Source organism: Periophthalmus magnuspinnatus, chromosome 11 (assembly GCF_009829125.3).
Source record: "Periophthalmus magnuspinnatus isolate fPerMag1 chromosome 11, fPerMag1.2.pri, whole genome shotgun sequence".
Taxonomy (NCBI): Eukaryota; Metazoa; Chordata; class Actinopteri; order Gobiiformes; family Gobiidae; genus Periophthalmus; species Periophthalmus magnuspinnatus.
The window spans coordinates 12313077-12338614 of NC_047136.2; the positions used below are offsets into that span (position 1 = coordinate 12313077).

General features: G+C 39.1%; 1 protein-coding gene across 3 annotated transcripts in view; it reads left to right on the forward strand.

Annotated features, from left to right (window-relative positions):
* The window catches only part of rbms3 (RNA binding motif, single stranded interacting protein), a 376836-nt gene that overhangs the window by 110301 nt on the left and 240997 nt on the right, over positions 1-25538 (forward strand). For all 3 annotated transcript variants that reach the window (XM_055225567.1, XM_033975024.2, XM_055225568.1), the window contains exon 3: positions 25457-25515. In XM_055225567.1, coding sequence (XP_055081542.1) covers positions 25457-25515 — 59 coding nt within the window. The remainder of the gene's footprint in view (positions 1-25456; positions 25516-25538) is intronic.

Consider the following 25538-nt stretch of genomic DNA (forward strand, 5'->3'; position numbering starts at 1 on the left):
CACACACACACACTCACACACACCTGTGCCCACAGCTCAATAAGGCCTAATAACGCTCAGATTGGACCACCTCCCGAAGGAATCACAAACCAAGACCTCATCAAGGCCTAACACACAGTCACCCGGGCCCCCGCCTCCACACAAGCCGCTTTGTTCAGCCCCATTAGCCCCTTTCACATCTCCTCAAATGGGGAAAGAGAGGTCACCATCATTAACGCAGACAGATTGTGAAATACCAACCATGAGCAAGTCGGCGTAACCTTATTCCTTTGGCCGCTCCTCTGGAAATGTCCTGGTCAAATGCAGCCAGTAATGCAGTGATCCTTTAGAGATGGGAACGTCCAGTCCAGTTAATCCAGTGAGTTTTGGGATCGTGCCTGGTATTGTGGAGCAAGTCATGCAGTTCTGCCCAGATACTGACCAATCCAAATTCCATTATGCTCAGAGGAGAGGTCCGATAAGATTTGGAAAAGCACTCAGCGTTTTGACTTCTTGTATCTCAAACTTTGCTCGTAGATTTATGCGGTGCGGTGTGTCTTCAGTACGACTATTTCCTCCATCATCAGCCCTCACAAAACAGAATATATGAATGAACGAGGTGTTTTTTAAGCCAAAATCATTTAAAACGTTTACTTTCCATTACTTTACCGAGAAGTCTAGTTTTTATGTGGTAATACTGAAACTAATTTATGCCCAAGAACAGATTTAAACCACAAAAACTATTCTAAATCTACAATATTGTTAAAAAAAATCATGAGCGGCAATTAATAAACTGCAGAATGAAACACTTTAGTACTTTAGTTTGCATCTGTAATGAGTCATAGAAGTTATTAATTCAACCTTTTACGGCTTAAATCTTGTCATATAGCCAAAAAATAACCAAAAGTTTCCCAGTAGTGCGAAGAAAATGTACACATGATAAATACTAACCACCATAAACTATTGTTCCAACTTTCTTTTACTGAATAAAAAGTCGATTATAGTAATTATCGTGACAGGCCTAGTCTCCCGTTCTCTTCATAAATTTTGAATATCCCAGTCCAGACCTTGACTCCACACATTTTACGCCATAATCCAGGTCCAAAGTAGGAACCATTTAGATTTTCACATGTTATGCTTCAAGAATTTAACACAAATACCACCTTTTCTCCGTCTGCTTGCTGTCCCGGTCCTCTCCTTCACCCTCTCCTCCCTGTGCATATTGCTTGACTTCGGGCCCCCAAGGTTGCCGGAGGTGTGCTGTGCCAGGGAAAATCCAATGGCACTGAAACTTTAATTAGACAGACTGTATTTCATTGGCGAGAGGGTGTCAGCGTTTGAGAAAAGGTCATACGACTGCTGTGCCGTGTGCAGCGCCCTGAGTCCCCCCCTTCGGTCCATCCCATTGCCCTGTTCTATACCAGGGGGACTTTATCAACGATGTTTACACCACAAGGCCCACGAGGGAGACCATGATCCAACCCCATGCACAGACCTGTCATGATAATCACTATATCGACTTATTGTTAAACATATGCACTACTGGGAACATTTGGTTTATTTTTTCCTCAATACGATAAGATTTAAGTCGTCCAAGGTTGAATTGATTACTTTTAAGACTCATTACAACTACAAATTAAGTACTAAAGTGTTTCATTCTGCTGTTTATTTATTACAGCTCATGTTTTTTTTTAAACAATATTGCACATTTAGAATAGTTTTTGCGCTTTAAATCTGCTCTTGGGTTTTTGTGTCAGGACATAAATTAGTTTCTATATTATCGTTTATCCTCTATATTTATTTAAACGATATATCGAGCTTCAAAATGTGTTATTCCGACAGGCCTACCCCTACCCATGCACTATAAAAGAGAACTAGAAGGATGTTGGTTTGAATCCCACTGTCCCATCACTTGTCATGCTGTTCTTGAGCGGCACACTTTTTGTCATTACACGTGTACAAGTACCGTGCAACGAAAATGCAGTTTTACTGTCTAACCGGGTGCTATAAAGTACTTGCTTCATTGCACTAATGAAGCAAGTACTTTATAGCGAGTAGCCCACCTTGTTGAACCAATATTTTCAAGCGTATTGGTGTCATAAAATTTTAAATGAGTACACGCAGAGTTGTAATTAATAAAAGTATCCTATCTTTCTCCTCAGATACTAAGCATGTTCAAGTCAGATATTGATTTGAGTGGCAATATGTGTAATGTAGATGTATTGATGCACAAAAAATATTATTCTTCCAAAAAAAAAAAAAAAAAAGACCAATCAGAAACCAGAATTAGCTCCTCACTTGTGGTTTTCAAATTCTACAACTACACCCAGCTCTGATATAATGTGACCTCTGAATATGTCAATTAATGAAATTCCTGGTTCAAATTTGATTGTAAACCATAGACTGTACAAAGAAGTGGACAAAGGGATTATGAATTCACCCATAGCGTTCGACTCCAGTCAAATTAAGTGAATTTGGAGCCATATTTGGAATTCTGACCGCATTATCAGAGCAAAGAGCCAATCCGGAGCGAGGTTGTTGAAGGTAACACCGCTTCCTGCCTGCACCGTTAGCTTAGCAGGGAGCGGGTGCTTAGCAACACTGTCAATCAAACCTGTTGCTAACACTAGCGGGAGCAACCTCAGGGGAAGAAGGCACCTGATTTGTCTGTTATTTATGTTGATATATAGTTTTGCTTAGAAAATAACAGAATAAAAATACCAGGATCATGTAGAAAGGGTCAATACGAATATTTTAAAACCAAAATGACGAGGATCAGTGCAGCAGTTATGGAGAGAGCGGTGACAGGTTTTCCATAGAAAGTGAACTGGAGCCAGAGTCGATGGAGTCGGAAGCGTGTCAGTGATTTCTTCCTATTTAGTATGTGGCAGCTATTTATATCTTTTTTTTTTTTTTTTTTTTTTTTTTACAGATTTTTTCAGTATCTATCTTGCTATTATTCTATTAGTTTTACAAACCTGTACATTTTCAAAGCCTCGCCTTAATATCTGTTTCCTTATCATTAGTGTGGATTAGTAGTTCCCGGGGCTTGGTTTTTGTTGTGTCACTCTTTTTAAAAAATCTGCACTCTCCGACCTGCTTCAGCCCTATCTCCAAAAGCAAACACGCTGCCGCCAAACTGATGCATTCTTGACAACCGGCCATATTGTTGTTGCTGACGGGAGGCTTGAAGTAGGCCAGAAAATAAATACTTCTATTGTGGTTGTAACCTCGTCCTTGTGAACTTATTCTGTGCCAAGATCCTGTTATGTTTTAACTTGCAGTTCGTATCATTTAAACAAAACCAAAAAAAAAAAAAAGAAAAAAGAACGCAATAGATTAGTTAAATTCCAGGGCTGTGGATTTTTTAAGCTTGACATTGAGCAGTGTGGTTTTGAAAATGCTCTCCTTGTATAAACAATGCAGAAGAAAAAGAAAATACTTTTTGTTCATTCATTCACAGCATTTTTGGACCTTCGTACACAAAGTAATTCAAATGCTTTACGGAAAAAGAAAAGATAATAATCCGCTAGAGATCAGATAGAGCTCTCTCCTTACAGCCAATAACACATTTTGAAGTACGATATAGAAAATATAGACGATTAACGATAATATTTAAACCCAAAAAGTGATTCTAAATGTGCAATATAGTGATATGCAATAAATACATAGCAGAATGAACACTTTGGTTGTTAATTTTGATCTAAAATGAGTCATAGAAGTTATTTATTCAACCGTCTACAGCTCAAATCTAATCATAGAACAAGAAAAATAACAAAAATGTCAAAAATTATTGTTCCATCTAACAAACTAAACAACAATTCGATATAATATTTATTCAGCCAGGCCTAGCAAAGAAGGTCCCTGAACTGGATGGAGCTTTTCTCTTTGGAGTTCGCACATTACATCTCCATGGCGACAATCACTCTCTCCGTCAGAAAAGTTACACAGTGCATCTTTAAGTTTAGAAAGTGAGTCTTCCAATTACATCGTCTCACGAACTTTTTTGATCAAGTGTTCTTGGTCCAAACTGTGAACACACTGGCAATTGGAGTGTGTTGTTGCACTTTCATATCTCAGGACCAAATTGCCTCTTGATATAAGCCAGGCCCTTTACAGTCCATTTTGAATCTCTTATGAAAACACTTTTTTATTGGTTCAGTGCGAGATGTTGACATTTCATTTTTATTGCTGTTTCTTTTACTTTTTGGTCTTTTTGTTCTTCAAATTTGAGTTACTGCTTTGCTTGCTTTCCGTCTGATCTCGTCGAGCACTTTGGCTGACTCTCTTTTATAAATAAAGTAAGATTGAATTGGATCGGGTTTGAACGCCCACCTGTTCATGTGGTATTACCAAACACAGTGATTTCAGCTAAATACAGATTAGGCATTTAAGGCAATTTGGAGCTTGATCAGAATAGTCTTTCCGGCAGTAGTTGTGAAACAGAATAAAATCTCATTTCGCCACCTGTTCTGTTCTGTTCTGTTTTGTTAAATCGTATAATATAATGGAGTATTGGAAAATGAAATATTAGCAAATGCCTAAGCTACTGTTAATGGATTTAGTTTGCAGCTAATACATCAGCTAATATAATTTCACTTGAACTGCTGATCTTTACTATTGCGAGATAGGGCCAGTGGCTCTGTGCACTTGTATTATTTGCTTCTTTATGGCTTGGCGAGGCTCAAAGTAATTAATCTGGGCAGAAGTGCAGAAGAAAGCCAGTTAAAACCTGAAAGTAGAAGCTGTTATTTTCTCTTAAGTTAAATGCCCTTGTTGCTCGCTCACGGTAATGCAGCTGGTTGCGGCAAGGAGGGCATCTGGTGTAAAAATCTGTCATATCAATGTGCAGCTGGTTTGTTGAGACCAGTCCTGACTAAAAAGTTTAAAGATGTAATTGTTTTATTTGCAGTAGTGATGTGACGTTTGTGAATGAGTCGGCTCTTTTGAACAGTTCCTTAACGTGAACGGTTGGATCTGGATCTCGTCGTTTAAAAGACACAAGAATCAGCTCAAAAGTAGAGCAGGCAACACGATAACAGTTTTTAAATTATTATTATTATAGTGCAGTGCAGTTTTTTTTAGATTCTGCATCATTCCAAAGGGTAAACACAGTCCCACTCTCAGTTTGAACCAGTGTAAACATATCTGACCCTCAGACCCCTTTCTCTCTGTGATTAATTTGTAGATAAAATGAGTTCTCACATTGGCTTCTGTCACATAACTACATAGCAAAAGATTCTCCAGTCTTTTGAACAGCTCTTTGAAATGGACAAATCCAAAAGATTCGGACCCGATAAGAGTCCCATCACTAGTTTGCAGAACGTCCTAGAGTCTGTATAAAAAGTACCACAAGTAAGGTTTTTATTTATTACATTTTTCAGTCCTAACATTGAGAATGTTTTTTGCACTTTGCACTTCAAACCAGCATATTTAAAGCAAATGTAATTGTTAAAAATGTGAGTTGGTTTTGCAGTCAGTCCAGCCCCAGTTATTTCTTTTAGCCAAGCTGCTAAGGGCCCCTTAAAGTCAAAAATATGGGCGCAAGTAAAGATTAAGTTCTCATAGTGATTATATATACACGCTGAAGGCTGTTGAATGAGTAATTAAGTGATTTTATTGGTGCTTAATCTGGGTTTGGTTCATCTGGCCGCGTGCAGTCATCAGCCTGATATATGTGCACGGAAAGAGGCCAGAAGAGTAGAGGGGGGATTCACTGGCTGTACACCCAGACAGTGAGAGCTCTGCCTGGATAGACGGATGGCAAGAATGAAATAGGCATTATTATGAGAAAAATTCCTTGGCCCAAACAGGGACGTTGGGCCTCTTTGCCAGTCCAAAACCTGACTGAGTTCTCTGCCAATTCAAAGATCTGTGGTGCCAGCGCTGAACCCTGCCAAAAATCCAGAAAATCCCACCTCACTCAAGGGCAAGCAGACTGCAGAACCTGCCTGAACAACCAATCATTAAGCACCCCTACGATTCTTTTCATGTGTCCAACCCCCCATCTCCCAGGAGAGGATTTGAGAAAAGAAGTCATTTGAAAACAACTTCAAAATAGGACTACTCAATTGGAAGTAAAAGGTTATCTAAATAGCTACTTATTAGCTACACTGTGTAACTTTTGAAGAGTCCGTCACCCGATTATCTCCATAAAAATTGTATTTCTTTACCTGGCATGTTCCATTATTGTACCAAGGTCAGATAGTACAGGTAGGTACCCCATTCACAGGAAAAATATATATATTTTAATCTTTTTAACAAGGCAAAACCTGTAATTGAATAAATGCTGGATAGATACACTTAATGCCGTACTGTGGAAAATTCCAGACCGAGCAATGACATCTCCATAGAGACAAACTGGTGTCATACCTCGAACATAACGCAGGGATTGCAGATATAGATGCATGCCAGAAGTTGTTGATATAGCAACTCAATTGAATAGGAATCGCAATTTTTCTACAGTCGACCACCTAGGAGTGAATTGGAGTGAAAGAGTATCATTTTTAGATGAAACGCTCAAAAAGGGAAAGAGTGGAGATTTTCGTAAGCCTTATTAGAGCCTACACCTGGAATAACAACTACAAAGCGGCTCCCATTTGCTCTGCCAGCGGCGCAAATCATACCTTCAACTACTACGAGTCAAAGAGAGAGGTCCCTAACCATCCGCCTGTGCTCCATCATCCAGTTTTAGGCGTAGATGGAAAGTTACTTAGAAAGATCTTGGCGTTCTGAATACAATGAATGCTTCTTGAATTTGGTAAAGAAATAAATCAAATTTCTCTCGCTTATAGTAGTAGAAGTAGTCAGTAGTAGAATCAGAAATGAGAATTCCTTTGACTGTATGTTTGATCAATGCAAACAGAACTAACAGACATGATAATTAAATTACAAAAAAGAGCTATTAGACTCATTAATAAAGTAGGATATCGTGAACCAAACAAATACCTTAAAATGTATGGATATTGTATATATAAAAATATTGGAAATAATGTACAGAGCATTAAATAAAAGTCTTCCCTCTGGTATTCAGAAATTATTTAAGTTAAGGGAGGGTAAATATAATTTAAGAGGTCTGTTTATTTTTGAATGTGCTAAAGAAAGAACTAATGTAAAATCCAGGTGTGTTTCTGTGTGAAACTATGGAATGGCCTAAATGATCATTTCAAATTATGTACCTCTCTGGTGAGCTTCAAATGAACTTTAAAACAGAAGATTATAAATGATTATTGTATCAATTCTGTATAAAAAAAATAAGTTTTTATTGTTAGATTTTTTTTTTTTTTTTTTTTTCCATGTAAAGCTGATTCTCTAGACATATGTCAAGAAGAACAGGAAAGGCAAATATAAGCCTTAGCTTCTGCCTATTCCTTTTTTGGTTATTTATTTGATTGTGGATTTGATTCTACCAATTTTGTAAATTTACCAAAATAAACCATTCATTCATTCATTCATCAAAGGTCAGAGGTCAAGCCAACCATCTTTTCCTGTGTGACAGATGACATCAGAAAATGCTATTGCTCAATACAGACGGGGGAGGTTAAAAGTACAGCGAAATCAGTTGGGAAATCTGGCATTTAGTCTGAAAATCACCAATTGGATGATTTTTTGTTGTCTTCTTTGAGCTAAATGTGTGCTGTCATCGTGTTTTATTTATTTATTTTCTTACTTGGTGCTGATTCTGTTAGTACTTTCATCCCACTTCCAGTAATACACATTTTGAGTTTCCTCTGAATTTCAGCCATGACTGCTCCACAGCTGTGCCCCCATCAGCCCATCGTTTGACTCAACGCCTCGGCCTGATCAAACGAACACAGCCAAATCAAACGCTAATCGCCTCCAATTGTCCAAATAACCTGTTCCTGCAGCCGCTCGGAGCCCTGCGTTATGCTGAGTAGATGAGGTGAGCCGGGGGGCGGAGGGGGGCATCCGAAATAGAGGGGTGACCCTGGGACCACCTGTTTCCATGGAGCGGGGACCCGGCTCCTCTCCAGACCACATTATCTCTAATGAGTCTCCCAGGTCCAGTGTTGACACGAGCGGCCCTGCTATTACAGGCAGGTCCCAGGGAGCTGCTGCAGTCTGTACAGGAGAGGGGGACTGGGAGCGCTGGCATCGCTAGCTGGCTATTTTTCATTTTTATATTTGGCTTTTTAGCTTTTGATTGACAGAACTAGAAGGACTCTAAGGTCTACTATGTGTTTTTGTTTTGTTTTTTTTCCAAATATAAAAGATATTCACTGGTATTTTTGCATTATTATGATACAGTGGCGTCCCTTTACTAGAAACGTTTCATAGTGGAGTGTTATTGCTTTGCTCAGAATGTTCCACAGTATGTTTTCTAGCATGCGTTTATTCAATTACAGGTGTTTTTGTTGAGTTATTGTGACTGAGCTTGCCTCTCCACAGATCTGACCTGCTTGTCTCCATTGTTTTTGATTGTTTAGTGCAGGGGTGTCCAAACTTTTCTCAGTAAGGGCCAAATATAAAAACCCAGACAAAGCTGAGGGCCGATTGAGGGCCATAGACTGGTCGCCAATACAGTGAATACTTAAAATCTGTGTTATTATTACAAGTTAGACTGAAGCAGTAGACCTTTATTTGTGATTACATCCTCAGTGGGACACATTAAATATTTGACATGGGCTTGTTAAAGTAGATTTTCAGAAATGTTCCGTAAAAAGTAATATGGGCCACTTCACCTGAAAAAGGGCCAAGAAAAATTGGTCTGAGGGCCGCATTTGGCCCCTGGGCCACAGTTTGGGCATGCCTGGTTTAATGTAATATCACAGAAAATTCCAGGCAAAGGCATAAAATTGCCATGGAGATGAGAAGGCAGGTAGGTCAGAAAAGTTACATAATGCACCTCTAATTTCAAACCCATGTTGAGATAGGGAGTGTAAGCTAGACCATGTACGCTTTTTTTCATATGTTTTCTATCGATCAACTTCAAATGTGCTAAATATGGCATGAAATGTTGCACCATGTTTCTACACAAATGTTCCAACAGTAGCTCAGTTGGTGTTTGTCCTCTGATCCGAAGCTTCGCAGTTTGATTCCTGTTCTTGACGTAAACATCAATAGTTGAACGGTCAGATCCATTGACCCATAGGTTGGTGGTGCAATTCCGGCTCACAGATCCGGCTCACAGATGAATACTGTCGTTGTGTGCTTGGACAAAACTCTTAACCCACCTCACCCCCAGTGTCTGCGTACATTGGTGTATGAATATGTGTGTGAACGGGTGAGTGGTTCCTTTATTTAAAGTGCTTTGAGTGCCTTGAAGGTGGAAAAAAGCTAAAAATGTGACCTAGACCATTTACCATTTTGTCTAAGCCTTTTCGCTCTTTTATAATGACAGTAGGAACTTCCATGAGCTGAATCACAACCGTCAAGTTTGCGATCGTAGCGTTGCCAATCCACATGAAGGTTTTGAAAGATAAGTTTGGATTCTGTAGAACAACAAAGCCATTCTACAGAAACAATGACGACTCTATGTTAAAGAGATGGCGATTGACCTACGCTGACCAGACACAGGAACGTAAACAAACACCCACCTTTTCAACACAACACACTTAGAAAAATGAATATCTAGATTTTTTTTTATTTTTTATAGTATTCCAATGACTTATTTCAGACAATATTAACACAGAGAATTCACCAGAAATGTACTAAAACAGGCTTGTAAATGTTGTATTTGAAGAAACAAGTATTGTGAAAAAGTTCATAAACTGTTAAAATAATCCCATTTCACATACTAGTTTTGAAAGAGTGAAATATTACACTGCAAGATTTACATTTATTTTTAATTAGGTCTTTTTTGCAGCAGTATTCATGAAGTTTTATTATAGACCAGTTCCAGTTCCAATTTTGCTTATCTCCAAAACAACAGTTGTGATTTTATTCTTTCTTCAATATATCTCCCACAAAATTATACAAAATCATAAAACAAATTTGCTTATACGAGACGGTGTAATCCCTCATTCGTCTAGGAGTGGAGAAGTTTAAGAGGGAGTCATCTGGACACTGTTTTTGCAATCAGGTCATTTCAGCTCTCATCCCAAAACTGTTCAATTTGATGGTGCTGGTTTGAGACAGTTGGATTTGTAGACTAAGTAAAATAAGTCCCTAAAACCTCTCCCTTTGAAGGCAGCAGTTAACTCAGTGTAGTATAAATCCTAGTATCTCAACCCCAGTGGTGGAACATACAGTAAAAGTAGTATGCTTAGTGGATACTTTTTACTTTTACTTCAATACATTTGAACGCAGATATCTGTACTTTCTACTCTATAGTTTTGAAGAGTAGTGATAAGTAAAAGTATTTTTTATTGTTTGAGATCTGCTGAAAATGCTCAAATTATGAACGTGTTAAAACCTTCAGCCAACAAAAATATACAAATAAAATCAGCTAGGAAAAAGTATTTATTCAGTTGATTCTATTGAACAAAAGTCAGCACAAATCACTACATCGCTTTATACCACGTGTCAAACTCAAGGCCCGCGGACCAAACGTGGCCCTCCACATCATTTTATGTGGCCCTCGACAGGGTAAATTAAAAGGTATGATGGTTTAAAATGTCATTTTATCAGGAGATATGCAGTTAAATAGCCATGTTGTTACATCTAGGCAAACGCACAGGCAAATTTGTGACTTGAATAAGTAATAAATACAGAAACAGTTAATTAACAAGTTTAAAAAGTAGTAGTAGCATTTATTTTACAGCTGGCCCTTTGATGGTAGCCATTTTAAACAGGTACTTTAATGCTTTTACTTAAGTATTTTTTTCATGTGATACTTTTACGTGATTATTTATTTGCTAACATCAAATTAAAAATGCTTCTGGATGGGAGCTGAAACGCAAAAAAACACTATCCAGACGCAAAAAACCCACTATCCAAACACTATCCGCTGAAACCTCCTCTACATTTGCTTGTAGTACTACACTAAACTACACTTTATACTCGGTTTAAATGATGTCATGTTTACGCTGATCTGTACAATGCTCATTCTAACTATAGTGATACTCTCATTTCACTTAGCAGACCAAATGGCGTTGATGTTTCTCTCCCCAAACATTGATCTGGGCGCGGGGCAGAGCACAGGAGCTGATTTAGCCTCAGGCAGATATTTTGAATAATTTATCCAACCATTACTGTATACATGACACGTAGACTGTGGGCCTATTTAGAAGCAGGAAAAACGTCTCTTGCATTTGCTGTTCATTCTGTTTGTAGTCTAACAGATGTTTAGACCAATTTGTATAACATAACTTTAACTATTTCCTGTGGGCAAACATGCAGTAAAATGTAATTATCTATCAAAACAAACACGCACGCACACCACACACATATACACACATATACACACACATACACACATTTACACACATATACACACATAACCTTAGTATATTAAACCAGGTATAGTATTAAGTACTGTATTTTCTGGACCATAAGTTAAAAAAATGCATAATAATAAAGAAAAAATGCAGTTGTCAGGTTGTGTGTGACCGTAACGAAGATGTGAAAATATGTGCTCAAATGTGACTTATGTATGTGGAATATAAGTCGCACCCCCCGCCAAACTATGAAAAGAAAAAAAAAAAGTGTTACTTGTAGTCTGGAAAATACGGTAATAAAGCATTAGTCTCATCCTGCTCGTCAAAAATACTCAAAGTTAAATAGTACTTTAAATAACTGAAGCAGTATTAGTAGTATATGTAGTGATATACTGTATATGTATTTTAAAGTGCCCATATTACAATATTTTTTTATCATTGTTTTAAAGTTGTTTCCTCGTGAAATCATACGTGGAGTTGTGTTTTGTTTCACTCACATGTTTAACACACAAACCCTACATATTTAGGCTGCGTTCTTTTCTCAAACATAAAACGCTCTGTTCCACCTTGTGATGTCATGTGGTAATACAGGAAGTAAGTGCTCCACTGTGTGTTTAAACTGCATACATTTTCACTAGAATCATCTGGATAATTTCAGCCCTGGAATCACCAATTTGCACTGAACAAAAGGTAGAAAGTTGCTTAGTTTTAGTCGTTAACTTGAAAACTAACGCTTCATGACATCACAAAGTGGAACAGAGCATCTTGAGCCTTGAAGATGTACAGAGCCTAGGGTAATCAAACATGTTAACAAAACAAAATGCAACTCCAGATATGTTTTAGATGAGATAACAACATTTTAACATGACTAAAAGCTCACAAGAGGCAGTTTTGCGTAATATTGGACTTTAAGTAATTACTCTTATAGTGTTGTGTAACGATGACGTTTTTAGATTTTGAGTGTTCTTCTAACATATAAACTATTGTGTAACTCCTATTACTACCGCTCCTTCCTCGCCCTCTTCCATTCCCAGGCCTTTGTGCTTGCTCACTGTCTTTCATTTACAGCGGTATCTTTTAGCAGAAGCACAGATGAGATGAGTTCATTTGTGCGTGTCAGATTTTGGGGCGCGGGGCATGTGGGGTTGACAGAACAGACATTTCCAAACAAATACAGCTCTTCTTTTGGACTGGAGGGTAACGTTGAGAGAGGAGGGGTGGAACTACAGCGCCTAATGCTTTCCACTCACACACACATAAGCCTACATGTAATGGAGCCAGTGTACAAGCGTTATTCAAGCTGTTTGAAAAGGAAAGGGTAGCAAAGATCTGATCATTATCTGATTTCTGGAGTTATCAGATTATTGGAATGGCATTGGTTGCAGTTACACGCGCACTCGAAATCTGATTATTATCGCATTTCTGGAGCTAAAAGATTAATCAAATGAAATGTAAAACGTCTCTCAACGTGGTGCCGCAAATTGTGCAGTTTACATGACCCTTAAGTCATTGTAAAGGTCTAAGAAATCAGATGAATGTGTAATCCCTCCTTAATTCAGTTCTGTCGACTGGAAAAAAGTTATGAGTGAAGGCGTTTTGCTGCTAGTCCAAGCTGTTTCTTCAGTTCTGGTCAGATTATTGGTGGACACTGCCGTAAAGCTATCTGATGGGAGGAGCTAACGACACTAAAACTTGTAGAGGTGAAACTAACACACCTCTGTAGGTTTTGGCATGAAACATTTTGCAACAAAGTCAAACTAATGTGGCAAAGATAAAAATGAAGGAGAAAAAGTTAAAGATTGACAGTGTTATTTTAAAATGAATTGTTTTCTTCAGACTGTATGGACATAGCTCGCACGCTAGCCACCGTGTTCTAAAGAGGAAGTGAGCATGGACGCGATTTGGCTCAATTCACTTTCTATAGAATTTGTATTTTTTCCCAATAGATCTTAAAAGTATTGAAAAAAATGTATCTTAGAAAGTGTATTTTAACCAGCTCTACATGATCCTGCTGTTTTTATTTCTCAATTCTGTGCGTAAATCAAGATACGAACAGTAATAACAGACCAATCAGGTGCTCGCTTTCGCTGAGGTCAGTCCCCCTAGCATTAGCAACAGGTTTGATTGACAGCGTTGCTAAGCGCCTACCCACTGCCAAACCAGTGTTGCGAGCGATAAAGGGCAGTTATACTCAACCAGCTCACTCCTGATTGGCTCTTTGGTTGCTATGATACACCCGCTCGGAATTCCAAACATAGAACTTGGCTCCGAATTAGCCCCTTTAACTCGTAACCTCATTTGGTTTCATTTTTGCTGGAGCCAAACACACTCCCTTAGTCCACTTTTTTTAAACACAGTCTGTTTTATTCCAAAAGTTAAAACATACCCATATAATTTTATAACCTATTTTGTCAAACTAGGCCACAACAAATATGCCATTGCACCCTCATAATCAAAAGGATTTTATTTCATTTCCAACACAAATTACAAAATTAAATATGAAATGTCCTTGTTGACTTGTCCTATTTTCAAAGAACCCTCTCGATCTTCCTGAGGCCTGGCACAAAGCCTGACTCCAGTTTGCTGCTTCTTATTTGAGAATGAACCTGTGACCTCCACTTCACTAAAAATATTACATTTTATTTTATGATAAACGCATTCATTCAATTTACTCAAACTGTTTCTTACTGATTTAGAGGTTTTTTTGGAGGACCCTTCCCTATTGAATTGATTAATTGCCATGGTGAAGGGGGAGTGTTACAAAAGCTTGAAATCCATGAATAGGTCAAATGGGTCAAAATGCCGTTTCGATTTACAACTTTGATGAGCACAATGTTGGAACTGAACCCACAACTCCTTCGTAGAGCGGCAGGACTCTAAACCACGCTTTAAAACAGTGCCCTATCCCAAAAGCAATCGCATTTTATCAGTTCGTCTGTTAAAAGTCATGCCATGTTGCCTTTAATCACACTAATAACATTATCTTTCATCATCAAGGTTCGAGTAGATTTGTAAATCAGTTTTAAAGGTTAATTTTAAAGGCAAAGTGATTCAGTGACACGGCGATAATATATCATAAACTTCTGATTAAACCCAGACCGCTTACTTTATTACAAAGTTAAACAGTTGGAATCTGAGTTAAATAATGAATTTGCTGGTGATTAATGTGCTGCACCTACACAGCAGATGCACTGAAGAAATTAAAATGGCTAACCTTTACAGGCAGAGACGCTTTTTCTCCTAATAGCACCTAAAATGACAGAGCTTTGATTGAAAACTTACGTATTGAATGCCTTATGCGCTGGAATGAATTGTTTCAAATTAAAACTGAACAATGCGCCAACTTTTAAATCCCCTCTACAGCATTTTCAAACAATTAGACTATAGTTTAGAGAAGGTAGAAGTTCTTGCAGCTATAATCTGTCTTTATTATGTTTAGAGGTGGGTACATTTGCATGGGTTTTCATCAGGATGGCATCTGCAAGGTGAAATGAGAAGAAATGGCGTCACGGGAAGTTTTGAAAAATTGAAATTGGAGTCGTTGATGACAGCTATCGACCACAACTACCCAAGTGTATACAATGTCAACAGTCCACCTCAGTTTGGATAGCATTGCGTTTCTGTCCACTCCCAAATTTACTGAGAAATAGGCTGAAAAATAAATATTTACTACTTCAATGCACGCTGGGAAATCCCACTAAAACTTGAGATGGTGCCAGAGCAAAAATAGAGCGCTAATGCCAAAAAAGGACTTATCCTATTAGTGAAAAATCTGAGTGCTCCTCCCTTGGACCAGAATCGCTCTAGCTCTAACAAAAGTCCATTTAGACACATGCAATAGAAAACAGGAAGAGTGGAGGAATCTAATAGAGAGAAAACAAAGAAGTGGTGTCTCCCAGATAAAGAGGAGGCTGTGGCTGGATTAACGTCACTTCCATCCTATTTGTGTTTTAAATAAATCCAGCTCGTTTCCCTGTTACTGTTCCAAATCAGGTAGATGCGCTAACGATTCACGAAAACACAGTGAAATGACAGGCTAACAAATACACTACCTGATTTGTCTCTCTGGCTCTTTACCTTTTTGGTTCCACCCTCTGCATCCTGCTCTGTTCCACCAAATAACGTTGTGTTCTCTTCTAAACTTCAAAGATACAAGGAAGTTCCACATTAGCAAAAGCTTTCTTAAAGTAGTATTTTAGTCCAAGAGTTTTTCTTCCAAGACACTAGTTTTTGAAACCTTTTCCTCCATGTCCTCTTTCACTATATCCATAAATCCTTGGTGTCTTGTCTGGCAGCTCTAACCTTAACTTTAAGCTGCATTCTGTAACTTTTCTGTTGGAGATGTGACACTTGCTTGTTTCAATGGAGATATTATTGGTGTTTTTCAGCTTTCCCTACTGATTACATTATACTTTACCATGAAATAGCCAAAAGGTAAATTAAAAAACACTGAACTTTATCATTTTTATTAGCGACTAGACCCAAAAACTCACTGTATTACCTCACAAATCTGCATTTTATCTATTCATTTTAAGTGCCTTTCATCTGTATTAAATATTACTGGCCTATACAATGTTGTGATGTCATCTGCTTGGCCTGAACTACTCCACGGTATGGCATTAAACGTATCTATATTGCATGTATTAAATAATGGACGTTTTTATTATAACAAACACATGCGTTTTTTTATGTGAGTGGGATCTCCTTTCTACAGATCCGACCTGTCATTTAGCATAATGGCGTCACCTGCTTGTCTCTACGGAGATAGAGAAGATTAATGTCATACTGTAGAACATTCTCTGCAAGGAAATAACATCTCCAGGGAGACCAGAAAGTGACGGGGCCTCTTGACCTAGCGTAACTAAAAATAAAATGGTAAATAGTTGCATTTTTATATAGCGTTTATCCACCTTTAAGCGCTTTACATCAACCAATCACCTATTCACACACACATTCATACAAGGACACAACAATAACTCAACCGACGATGTTTTGTACGTCGAGAGCGTGAATCGAACCGCCATCGTCTGACTCCTATCGCCTCCGACACATTGTAATCATAAAATTAAAAGTCCCTCTAAAAGGCCCTTCGTTTTTGCAGTTGCGCTCCCTCACCCTCCTCTATTTTCCTCGGCAGGTCTCACCACAGCCTCACAGCATCCTTATCCTCTTCTTTCATCTGCACTTGTTTACTTTATTTAACAATGCATCGCCGCTGTCACCACCAAAGGCCGTGCGGTCATGACTTTGGCTCAGTGGTGGCTCATTGACCAGATGCTCAACTTTGTGTCCACCTCCTCCGAGACTGATTTACCCTTTTTGTTTATTCACACCAGCCTTCTTTCTGTCACCTTTCTTTACACTTGATACATCTAAAGTTTCTTCTAATTCCCAGCTCTAAGCCTGTTAAATATTCTAAATAGGACACAGAATCCCAGTGGGTAGCGGGTCTAAGATTCGACCTCTGTCTGAACTGCATAGCTTATACAGTAATGTGCCAGCCATTCGGACGTGTGATCCGCTATAAAACAGACAGGGCCAGCTGCTGCGCTTGCCTTCGCGATAGACTTATTTCGGATTTACAATGACAAGACAGCACCACATACAGTTCAATATAAACACGAGCTATGCAAAAACTTGGCTTTCATCCCATCTATTTTTATCTGTCATTTTCTTTATGTTTGCTCCCTGTACCTGCGCTCTATCTTTGAAGTGCTAAGAAGCCATTTTGCATTCTTCTATCCTCTCCTTGTCTGCGCCACCGTGACACCTGTCTCTTGCATTACCATCAAAGAGTAACAAAACGAAACACAAAAGCATAGAGTTGTAGGTTATTCTCCGCGTTACTGACACCATACTGTAGGCATTTGCGCTTTTTATTTTCCTAAGCTGTCACAAATCCTCACCGTAAGGAAACTGGGATGACATATTGACACGTTTTGCAGTCTTAGAAAACAGATTTGAAATGGCAAATGTGTACGGTTGTTAGCTGCACCTGCTCCTATACGCGAAAAACACCATTTGCATTCCATACTCAGCTAATTATTTGTGTATAAAGAGCCATAGGAGAGGTGATAAATGGGAGTCATTGTTCTCTATTGTGAGGTGTAGATTGCACACCTGCCACATCCTGTACACAGGTGCTGCCGATGTGCTTAAAAGAGCTGTTGAGTGAGAAGAAAGGACTGCTTTTGTACAAACATGGCTGTGATTTTTACACGTGCTCCTGCTTATAATTTGCACTGAGCACACCTTCCTTCCTATAGCTCTGGTAACGTATCTCCAATGAATTTTGCATGGGATTTGTAGTCTGTTAGTAAAGCAATGTTAACCATAGATTCTGCCTACAGTTTAGAAGAAGGTTCTTATGTACAAGTTAATGGTTGGATGTACACAAGCACTTGATTTGTACGTCATATATAGTGGTGGATGAAGTATTCAGTTTTGTTAGTTAAGAAAAGGTACAGATACAGAGGTAAAAAGTTGTTCAGTATCACAGGAAAAAGTATTTAACTACCCATTTACTGTATTATGTACTTTAAGAGTAAAAAGTAAGGGTTAAATGTAGTGATATTGATTTAAAAACTGTATATTTTGGTCAACAGTAGCAACACGAATCCATTTTTTTCATTTTGCTCATGAATTTTGCATTTTTTATATTTGTTTACTCAAAGCCGAAGCTCGAACTCGAAAACTTTAGTCAGGATGATACTGCAAACATGGTAAAAATAACCTCTGAAATCACATGAAAAGTACTTTTTACGTGTCAGTCCAGTTTCAAAATGTAGTGGACTAGAAAGTACAGATACCTGCTCTCAAATGTAGTGAAGTAAAAGTAATAAGTATCCACTGTAAAATGCACTTATACAAGTAAAGTACATATACGTAAAAATTCGATTTAACTACAGTACTTAACTACTTGTACTTCGTCACCTTCCACCTCTGCATATATTAAACTTATTTTTACTTGTAGGGAAATGTGTCTCCTGTATTGGATCATCCTTTCACCAGGGAGACCTCAGTTTCAGTTGATTTTTCACAAACATAACACTTGTAGTTAGACCTGTCACGATGGCACATTTTGAAGCAGGATATATCACTACAGAGAAATACTGCGATAAATGATAACATTGAAACTACTTAATACCACCGATGCAAGCAGGATAATCCCAGTAAACCCATTTTAAAATATTCTGTATCTTTAAAAGACCCGAGGTGCAGCAAATAAATAGCAGAATGAACTAATAAGTAGCCACAGAAGTCATTTATTCATAAAAATGGCAAAAACATCCCCAGTTTTGCGAAGAAATTGTACTCACGAGTCATTTATCTGAGACTATATTGTCAAAAATATAGTGATCATGTGGGTGACTTAGACTAACTTTAGTGATCCAGATGGGAAATCACTCAGCCACTCGCTCACACATTACAATGAATGAACAAAAAGCCAAAAAAAAGTAGCAAGGTTAGCAAAAACATGTGTCAGATAAGGTACAAAAATACAGATTCGTATACAAAGATTTGGGAGTGCTTAGCGAGACTTGGCCAAACGGTGGATGTTTTTGGCTTGATGGGGAACACGGAAGCACCCAAACTAAACATTTTCAGACATGGGGAGAATATGCAAAGCCCAACTTGACACGAGAATCAAACCTGTGACCTTCTGGCTGTGATGACAGAGTGCTAACTTCACAACCACCCACGATGCCATCTGGTTACTAGCCAACTTTTCTCAGTCCAAATAGAGGCCTTGCACGCACGCACACACCCACGCTCGCATCAATCCAGGGCGTCCTATAGAGATGACTGGTCCTCGCTCTACACTTGGGTGGTCTGTCTATCCTGTAGCACCATGGCGACGTCTCTGCTCCTCTCTCCAGCTGCCCACACGTCGCTAAGAGCCTCTCCAGTCTGCGGGCGGAAATGTAATCGCGGCAGTGTCACCCGCTAGCTTTCGGCTCCGCTCCGAACTTATCATTTCTCTGACAGCTGTCAATGGAACGACATGTTTTACATCCACTGCGATTTGTCCAATTTCCTAGCCTTAAATATCTCCTTAAGTCCTCTATTTTTTCCGCGCGCTGTTTCATATGTGGTGTATCGGCTCATTCTGGTTGATCTGACATTGCATCAGAAAATGATTATCGTGGGATTGCTATTAGAAGAGGAGGAGGAAATAAATACAGCCATGGGTAATAGAGAGGCTGTAGTTGGGGGAGATTTGTTGGGGGAGAAGACGCAGACCAGTGCTGTGGCAGATAAGAGGGCGCAGAGAGAGTGATTGAAATAGTATTAGTGGAGACAGGCCCTGCGTCCCAGCCACAGAAGCTCAGTGTAGGACCTGCCACTTCAAAGCATGCTGCAGCTGGCCCAAAGGAGACATGTGAACAGGGGCGTTAGAGCTGAGAGATATATTGCAATCAGAGCGAAACTGCGATTTCAATCACAAAGACTGCAGTGATTTAAGTTGAATTGTTTCCCATGCAAAAAACTAAATGTCTCTGGAAAAAGAAGAAAAAGAAACATTTAGTGCTTGTCTATCTGCAAGGCAAGACAAGTTTATTTGTATAGCACAATTCATCCAAAAGTAATTCAAAGTGCTTTACAGACATTAAAATTACAAAACAAACAAATCAACACACAAATAATCATCATAAAATTAACATTAAAAGAGAAGAGTTGCAGAATATAAACCTTTCAGTCATATGCACAGTTAAACAGAACCGGTTTGAGCCTGGATTTAAACCGTGTCACAGTAGAGGTCTGTCTCACATCACCAGGAAGACTGTTCCAGATTTTGGCTTCATAAAACTGACTCTGGGCACCAGCAGGAGGCCGGTCCCTGAAGTCCTCAGAGTGTGAGATGGTTCATATGGCACTAACATGTTGGAGATGTACTTTGGTGCCAGGCCACGGAGAGACTTGTACACAAACAGAGCTGCTTTAAAGTCTATTCTATGAACACAGGCCTAAGCACAGGTACTCAAAGTACTTTACATCAAGGAACCACTCATCACACACACATCCATACACCAGTGTATGACACTGTGACAATGGGGGCAAGGCAAGTGCCCAACAACATTATTCAACTGTGGCAGCTGGGGCTCAAGCGCCAAATTCACTGATTGCTAACAACAATGTTTATGTGGAGATCAGGACTCAAACCACCAACCTTTGGTTCAGAGGGCAAGCACTTTACCACCTGAGCTACTGTTTTATATCGCTGTATTAGTCTTCTGTCAACTGTTATGCTTCTGGACATATCTAAAATGTGAACTTTGAGCAGAATTCTATACAAATAAAAATGAATTGAAAATCTAATCACAATTGTAACGCTTGTCAGAAAAGTCACAATAAGATATGTTGTTCAACCCCTTAGCACCTCCTGATATGTTTTTGTTACAGCCACCTTCCTCCTTCATCTTGCAGACTACGGAGAGGACGCAGTGACGAGCCATCTTTAACGCTTAATGAGGAGAGTGCTGATGAGCGAGCTCCCAAACGCTACTGTCCTCGCCTTCCCCAGAGTGCAAACAAACTTTTAATGACAACGTCTCCCTTAATTTGTGCCAAAAGGCAGGCTTTCAACAATTTCCAAGTGCAAAAGCAACAACTTGTTAGCAGTTCACAAATATGGTAATAAACAAAAACCTTAAGAAGTATTTAATGAATTGCAAGCAAGCATAAACTGTTTTTGGTATATTTTGCAACTAAAAACTTTAAAAGGCCAAATAGAAGCCAAATAGATGACATTGAGGATTGCATAATGTCACCCCTTTGGGGTGGCAGTAGCTCAGTTGGTAGTGTGTATATGTGGAAGGTGGTCAGTACAATCGCGGATCTGGCTTGTTTAAACTGCGATTGTCCTTGAGCAAGTCACTGCACCCATCTTGCCTGTTGAGAGTCATTGGCGGTCATCAGGGAGGCCAATAGCATAATCGAGAATGACGTGTTTTGAAATGTGTCCAAAATCCACTATTGGGTGCAGTGTTATCATAAAAACTGTCCCAAAATGTTGTAAAAAGATACGATTAAAATTCAAATCTAACAAATGCATGTCGTAATCTTTCGGCCAGGAAAATAAAGTTTCTGTGTAACTTTATATTTCTTTCACATTTGCCTGATACTTAAACCTCAACAAAAAAGCATTTAAAGACATGTTTTGGCACTTCTTCAGATTGCTCCAATATCTTCTGATCGTTATCTGGATTCTCGCCATGTAGGTTTTTTCCAAAATTGCCCACATCCAAATTTGGCAGCCATGCCTATAGTCATCTCTAGATTATCAGAAAATGACAACTTCGACCTTGGTGAAATAGCTAAATTCTTTTTTTTTTGCAATACTTCCCTGATCCCTAGGGTGAAAATGAGGTAGACTCACACCCTGGCGGTTTAATAAGGTATATCGCAGTGTCTCATTCCACGTTGCTTTTTATTTTAGCACAATTTCCCCCGAAAAACAGAAGCACCGCTGTTCCCCCGATTTCTCTCTGCACAGCTCTGATCAAACCAACACTTAGCGCTCCTCCAGTCCTCGTGTTTGAGTGCGTCTCAGTGTGATCAAACATTGGCCCTCTTCTGTTGCCGTAGATTATGGATGCCTATAGCTGGAGAGGCCTGTTTATCTGGTGTGGAAAGAGAGACAATTCACTGATTGCTGTGTAGCGTTCTGTATGCTCTATCTATATTTGTGTGCGGGCTGGTAGTTTTCCTCTCTTGAGCTCATCAGTTCATATCCACCACCCACCCCACCGCAGCGGGCAGTAAATAGAGTCTCCGCCACTCGTTGAGAAATGGCACAATTATCCCTGCTGCTGAAATATGTGCCGGGATGCACCACTGCTTCTCCTGTATGTGCAGATAGACATATTTAAGGATGACTGCTATAGAAACACAGCATTTCAATGTATTTTTATTCCCTTGATAATAATAATCAGAACAACTTTTTGCAATTCATCAGAAATATGGATGATGAACCTCTCACACATCCACACCATAGACTGTATGTGACATCACCCATAGCGTTCGGCTCTGCCCAAATGAAGCTCGTTGAGGCTAGCAGTTACAGGGGTGAATTTAGAGCGGATTTCCATATTTGGAATTCCCTCTGTGAGTATCATAACACCCAAAGAGCCAATCCAGAGCGAGGTTGCTGAAGGTAACGCCACTTCCTGCCTTAACAACACTGTCAATCAAATGTGTGGCTAACGCTAGCAGGAGCGATCTTGGAGAAACATGACATAGCATTTCCTGTATCACCACATGACATCACAAGGTGGAACAGAGAGTTTTCTGTCATAGAGGAGAACTCGGAAAAATGCAGGGTTTGTGTTTTAAACGTGTGGATGAAACAAAACACAACTCCAAGTATACAGGCAGAAATCACGGGGGGTAAGGAGGGGACGGGCAGAGGTCCAGACCCCCCCCCCCCCCCCCCCCCTCTTGCTGACTAGTGTTCCCCTCTCCCCTCTTATTGTCCCCCTCTCCCCTTGTATTGATGCTTTATAAAAAATAGCCAATTATGGTACAACCTATTTATATCTCAGAATGGATACAACATCCACACAGTTCACTGCCATTAAATAAGTCTGAAAAAGCAAGTGGGGTCTAACAAAATGCAGAGGAAGTGACTAAACTTCACGGTTTGCCAAATATAATGTTATAGACTTTGAAGAGTGAATATATATAACTTAATGTCATAGGCACAGGACCCTGAAAAGGAAGGAGAGTCAGGCTGTTACAAAACTTTAACCACGCTCCTGTCAGGTAAGTTTAGAAGTTTTGGTTTAGAAATTTAGGACACAATACCAGAGGGAAACGATGAATATACGCTTGATAGGTACAATACCTGAACTCAAGATACTGTGCTCCTGGACGGTCAGTGTGACCGAGCTGTTCTGAGGTAAAACATCAAACGCTGGTCAACCTTCGGCTTCTTGGCTTTAAATGTCTGCATCAATGAACCAGTAAATGTACTGAATTAACAGGAGTGCAGGTGCTCAAAACACAAGTCACAACACAAGTCACAACTGCCCCCTGCACCAACAAATAACTCACTCATGTTTTAGCCACTGGGTTTTAACATCTGTGCCAAGTGCCAAAAGTGCAGTGTATTTTGTGACCGTTAAACAGAAGACTCCTGTGGGGAACTTTTACAGTGTCTCAAAGTCAAAGTGTTAATAATATGCAGTCAGTCTGCAGCGTCTGTGCGTAAAGTTGAAACCAAACACATAATAATAATGGAACCAAACTCTGCCAAAAAAAAAAAAAAACCCTCCTTAGTCCTGGTAAAAGTGCAATTCCCAGGTAAATGTGTAGTAAATATATTAATGTGGAGAGCATGTGCGTAAGATGCAGCCAAATGAGTCCATGTAACGCTCCATAATCATCCTCCGTCACTCAGGTATCCACAGAGTGAAATCTTTAAGTTATCAAAACAAAAAGCAACGAAAACTAAAGTGAAACTTAAACCTGTGTATGTCCACGCATGTGCTCGTTTGTTTGGTTGCGCATTAGTTTTGAGTTATACCTAAACAGACATCTATGTCTATCATAGTCTATGTATTTTTAATAAAGGAATTATAGTGATATGTGATTAAAAGTTTGAATAATATTTTTGCTTAATATTTGCCGTCAGTTTACATTTCATTGTCATTGTGAATGTTAAACAAGCATCAGAAAATAGTGTAATATGGGCCCTTTAAGTGCTTTGCCCAAGGACACAATGGAAGTATTCATTTGTGAAATCTGCACGTTGTAATATTAGTAAATCTGCGGCGTCTGAGAACTGCTTCTACTTTCTCCTGTGCAAAAAGAGGAGGCTGATTTAGCTGAGACAAGCACGTGGAATAACTCACTGCCATTCAAACAGTATGGTCACTCTGTCTGTGGGAATTAATAAGGCACTCTGCATGCACCGCACCTGTCAGCTTAACCAGCCCTACTCAGTGAGGGTGCTTTTCATGGAGTTAAAAAGTACAATATTGCCTTCTTTCATGCAGAAGTACTAGAGCCCATATAGCGTGATGGTGATAAAGTACGCAGACCAGTGCTGTGTTAAGTCATATATGGAGTCGGCCTGTCACAATAACACATTTTATGATAACAAACACGATAACAAACAGGAGAATGAAACATTTAGTACTTTGTTTGCATCTGTAATGAGCCAAAGTTATGAATTCACCCTTAAATCTTATCATATAGCCAAAAAAGAACCCAACATTTTCCAGTAGTGCAATGAAAATGTGCACAAGATAAATATTGATCCCAAAAATATATAGTTCTAAATATAGTTCTAATATGTTCTTTGCCGGTTAAAACTGCAACCTTTAACAGCAAAAGAGCTGCACTGACCCATTTCAAACCAAATGAAAGTCAGAAAGCCATTTAAAAGAAGTAAGTCAACTGTTTGCAGCTATTGATACATTATAAATAACATGTACCATTTTGTATTTATGAGGACTTTGGACTTTGAAGTGTTTTTGGGAGGTTTGGGGGTAAATTATATGTAATTTTCTACATTCTGCTGCATTTTATGTGTAATATTTACTCTACAAAATTACCATTATTATTTTGGATTTTACACATGGGATTTTCTCAGATGAATAGTAAAAAAATAAATACATTAAAGCTATTTCAGTAGAATGAATGCTCTTTGGTACGCTACAAACAAAATCAAAGTGAAAAGAGCCGCGTTGGAGGTTTTAAAGAGCCTCATGTGGCTTTTTAAGAGCAGTTACGGACCCCTGACATAGATGTTGCATGCATTTTCCCTACAGCAGTAATTAATCAACTTTAACATTTTTATTGTGTATTAAAATGTACCCAAACTCCGCTTTAACCTGTGGCCCATTCGCCGTAGCTCAGAGCCTTAAGACCTTTCTAAATGTTCAGTGACTGTGGGAAATGTCAGGGGGGCACACTTTGGTTTGAAGTCAAGCGTGCACATAATGTTATTAACCTCAAGTGCTTTCTACTTCCAGTGGACTCTGACATTTGGGCACTCTGCAAATTGTTGGTTGCAACTAAATGGCAACGAGTATGGAGATAAAACATATTCTCAGCACCGTGGGACAGTAATTGTTGATGAATTCTAGCTGTTAAAATGTTCTTAAAATGTTTCTTCTTGTTCCTTACAGGTATGGGAAAATAGTGTCAACTAAGGCCATTCTGGACAAGAACACCAACCAGTGCAAAGGTGAGTGATTAGCTTCTTTGTTT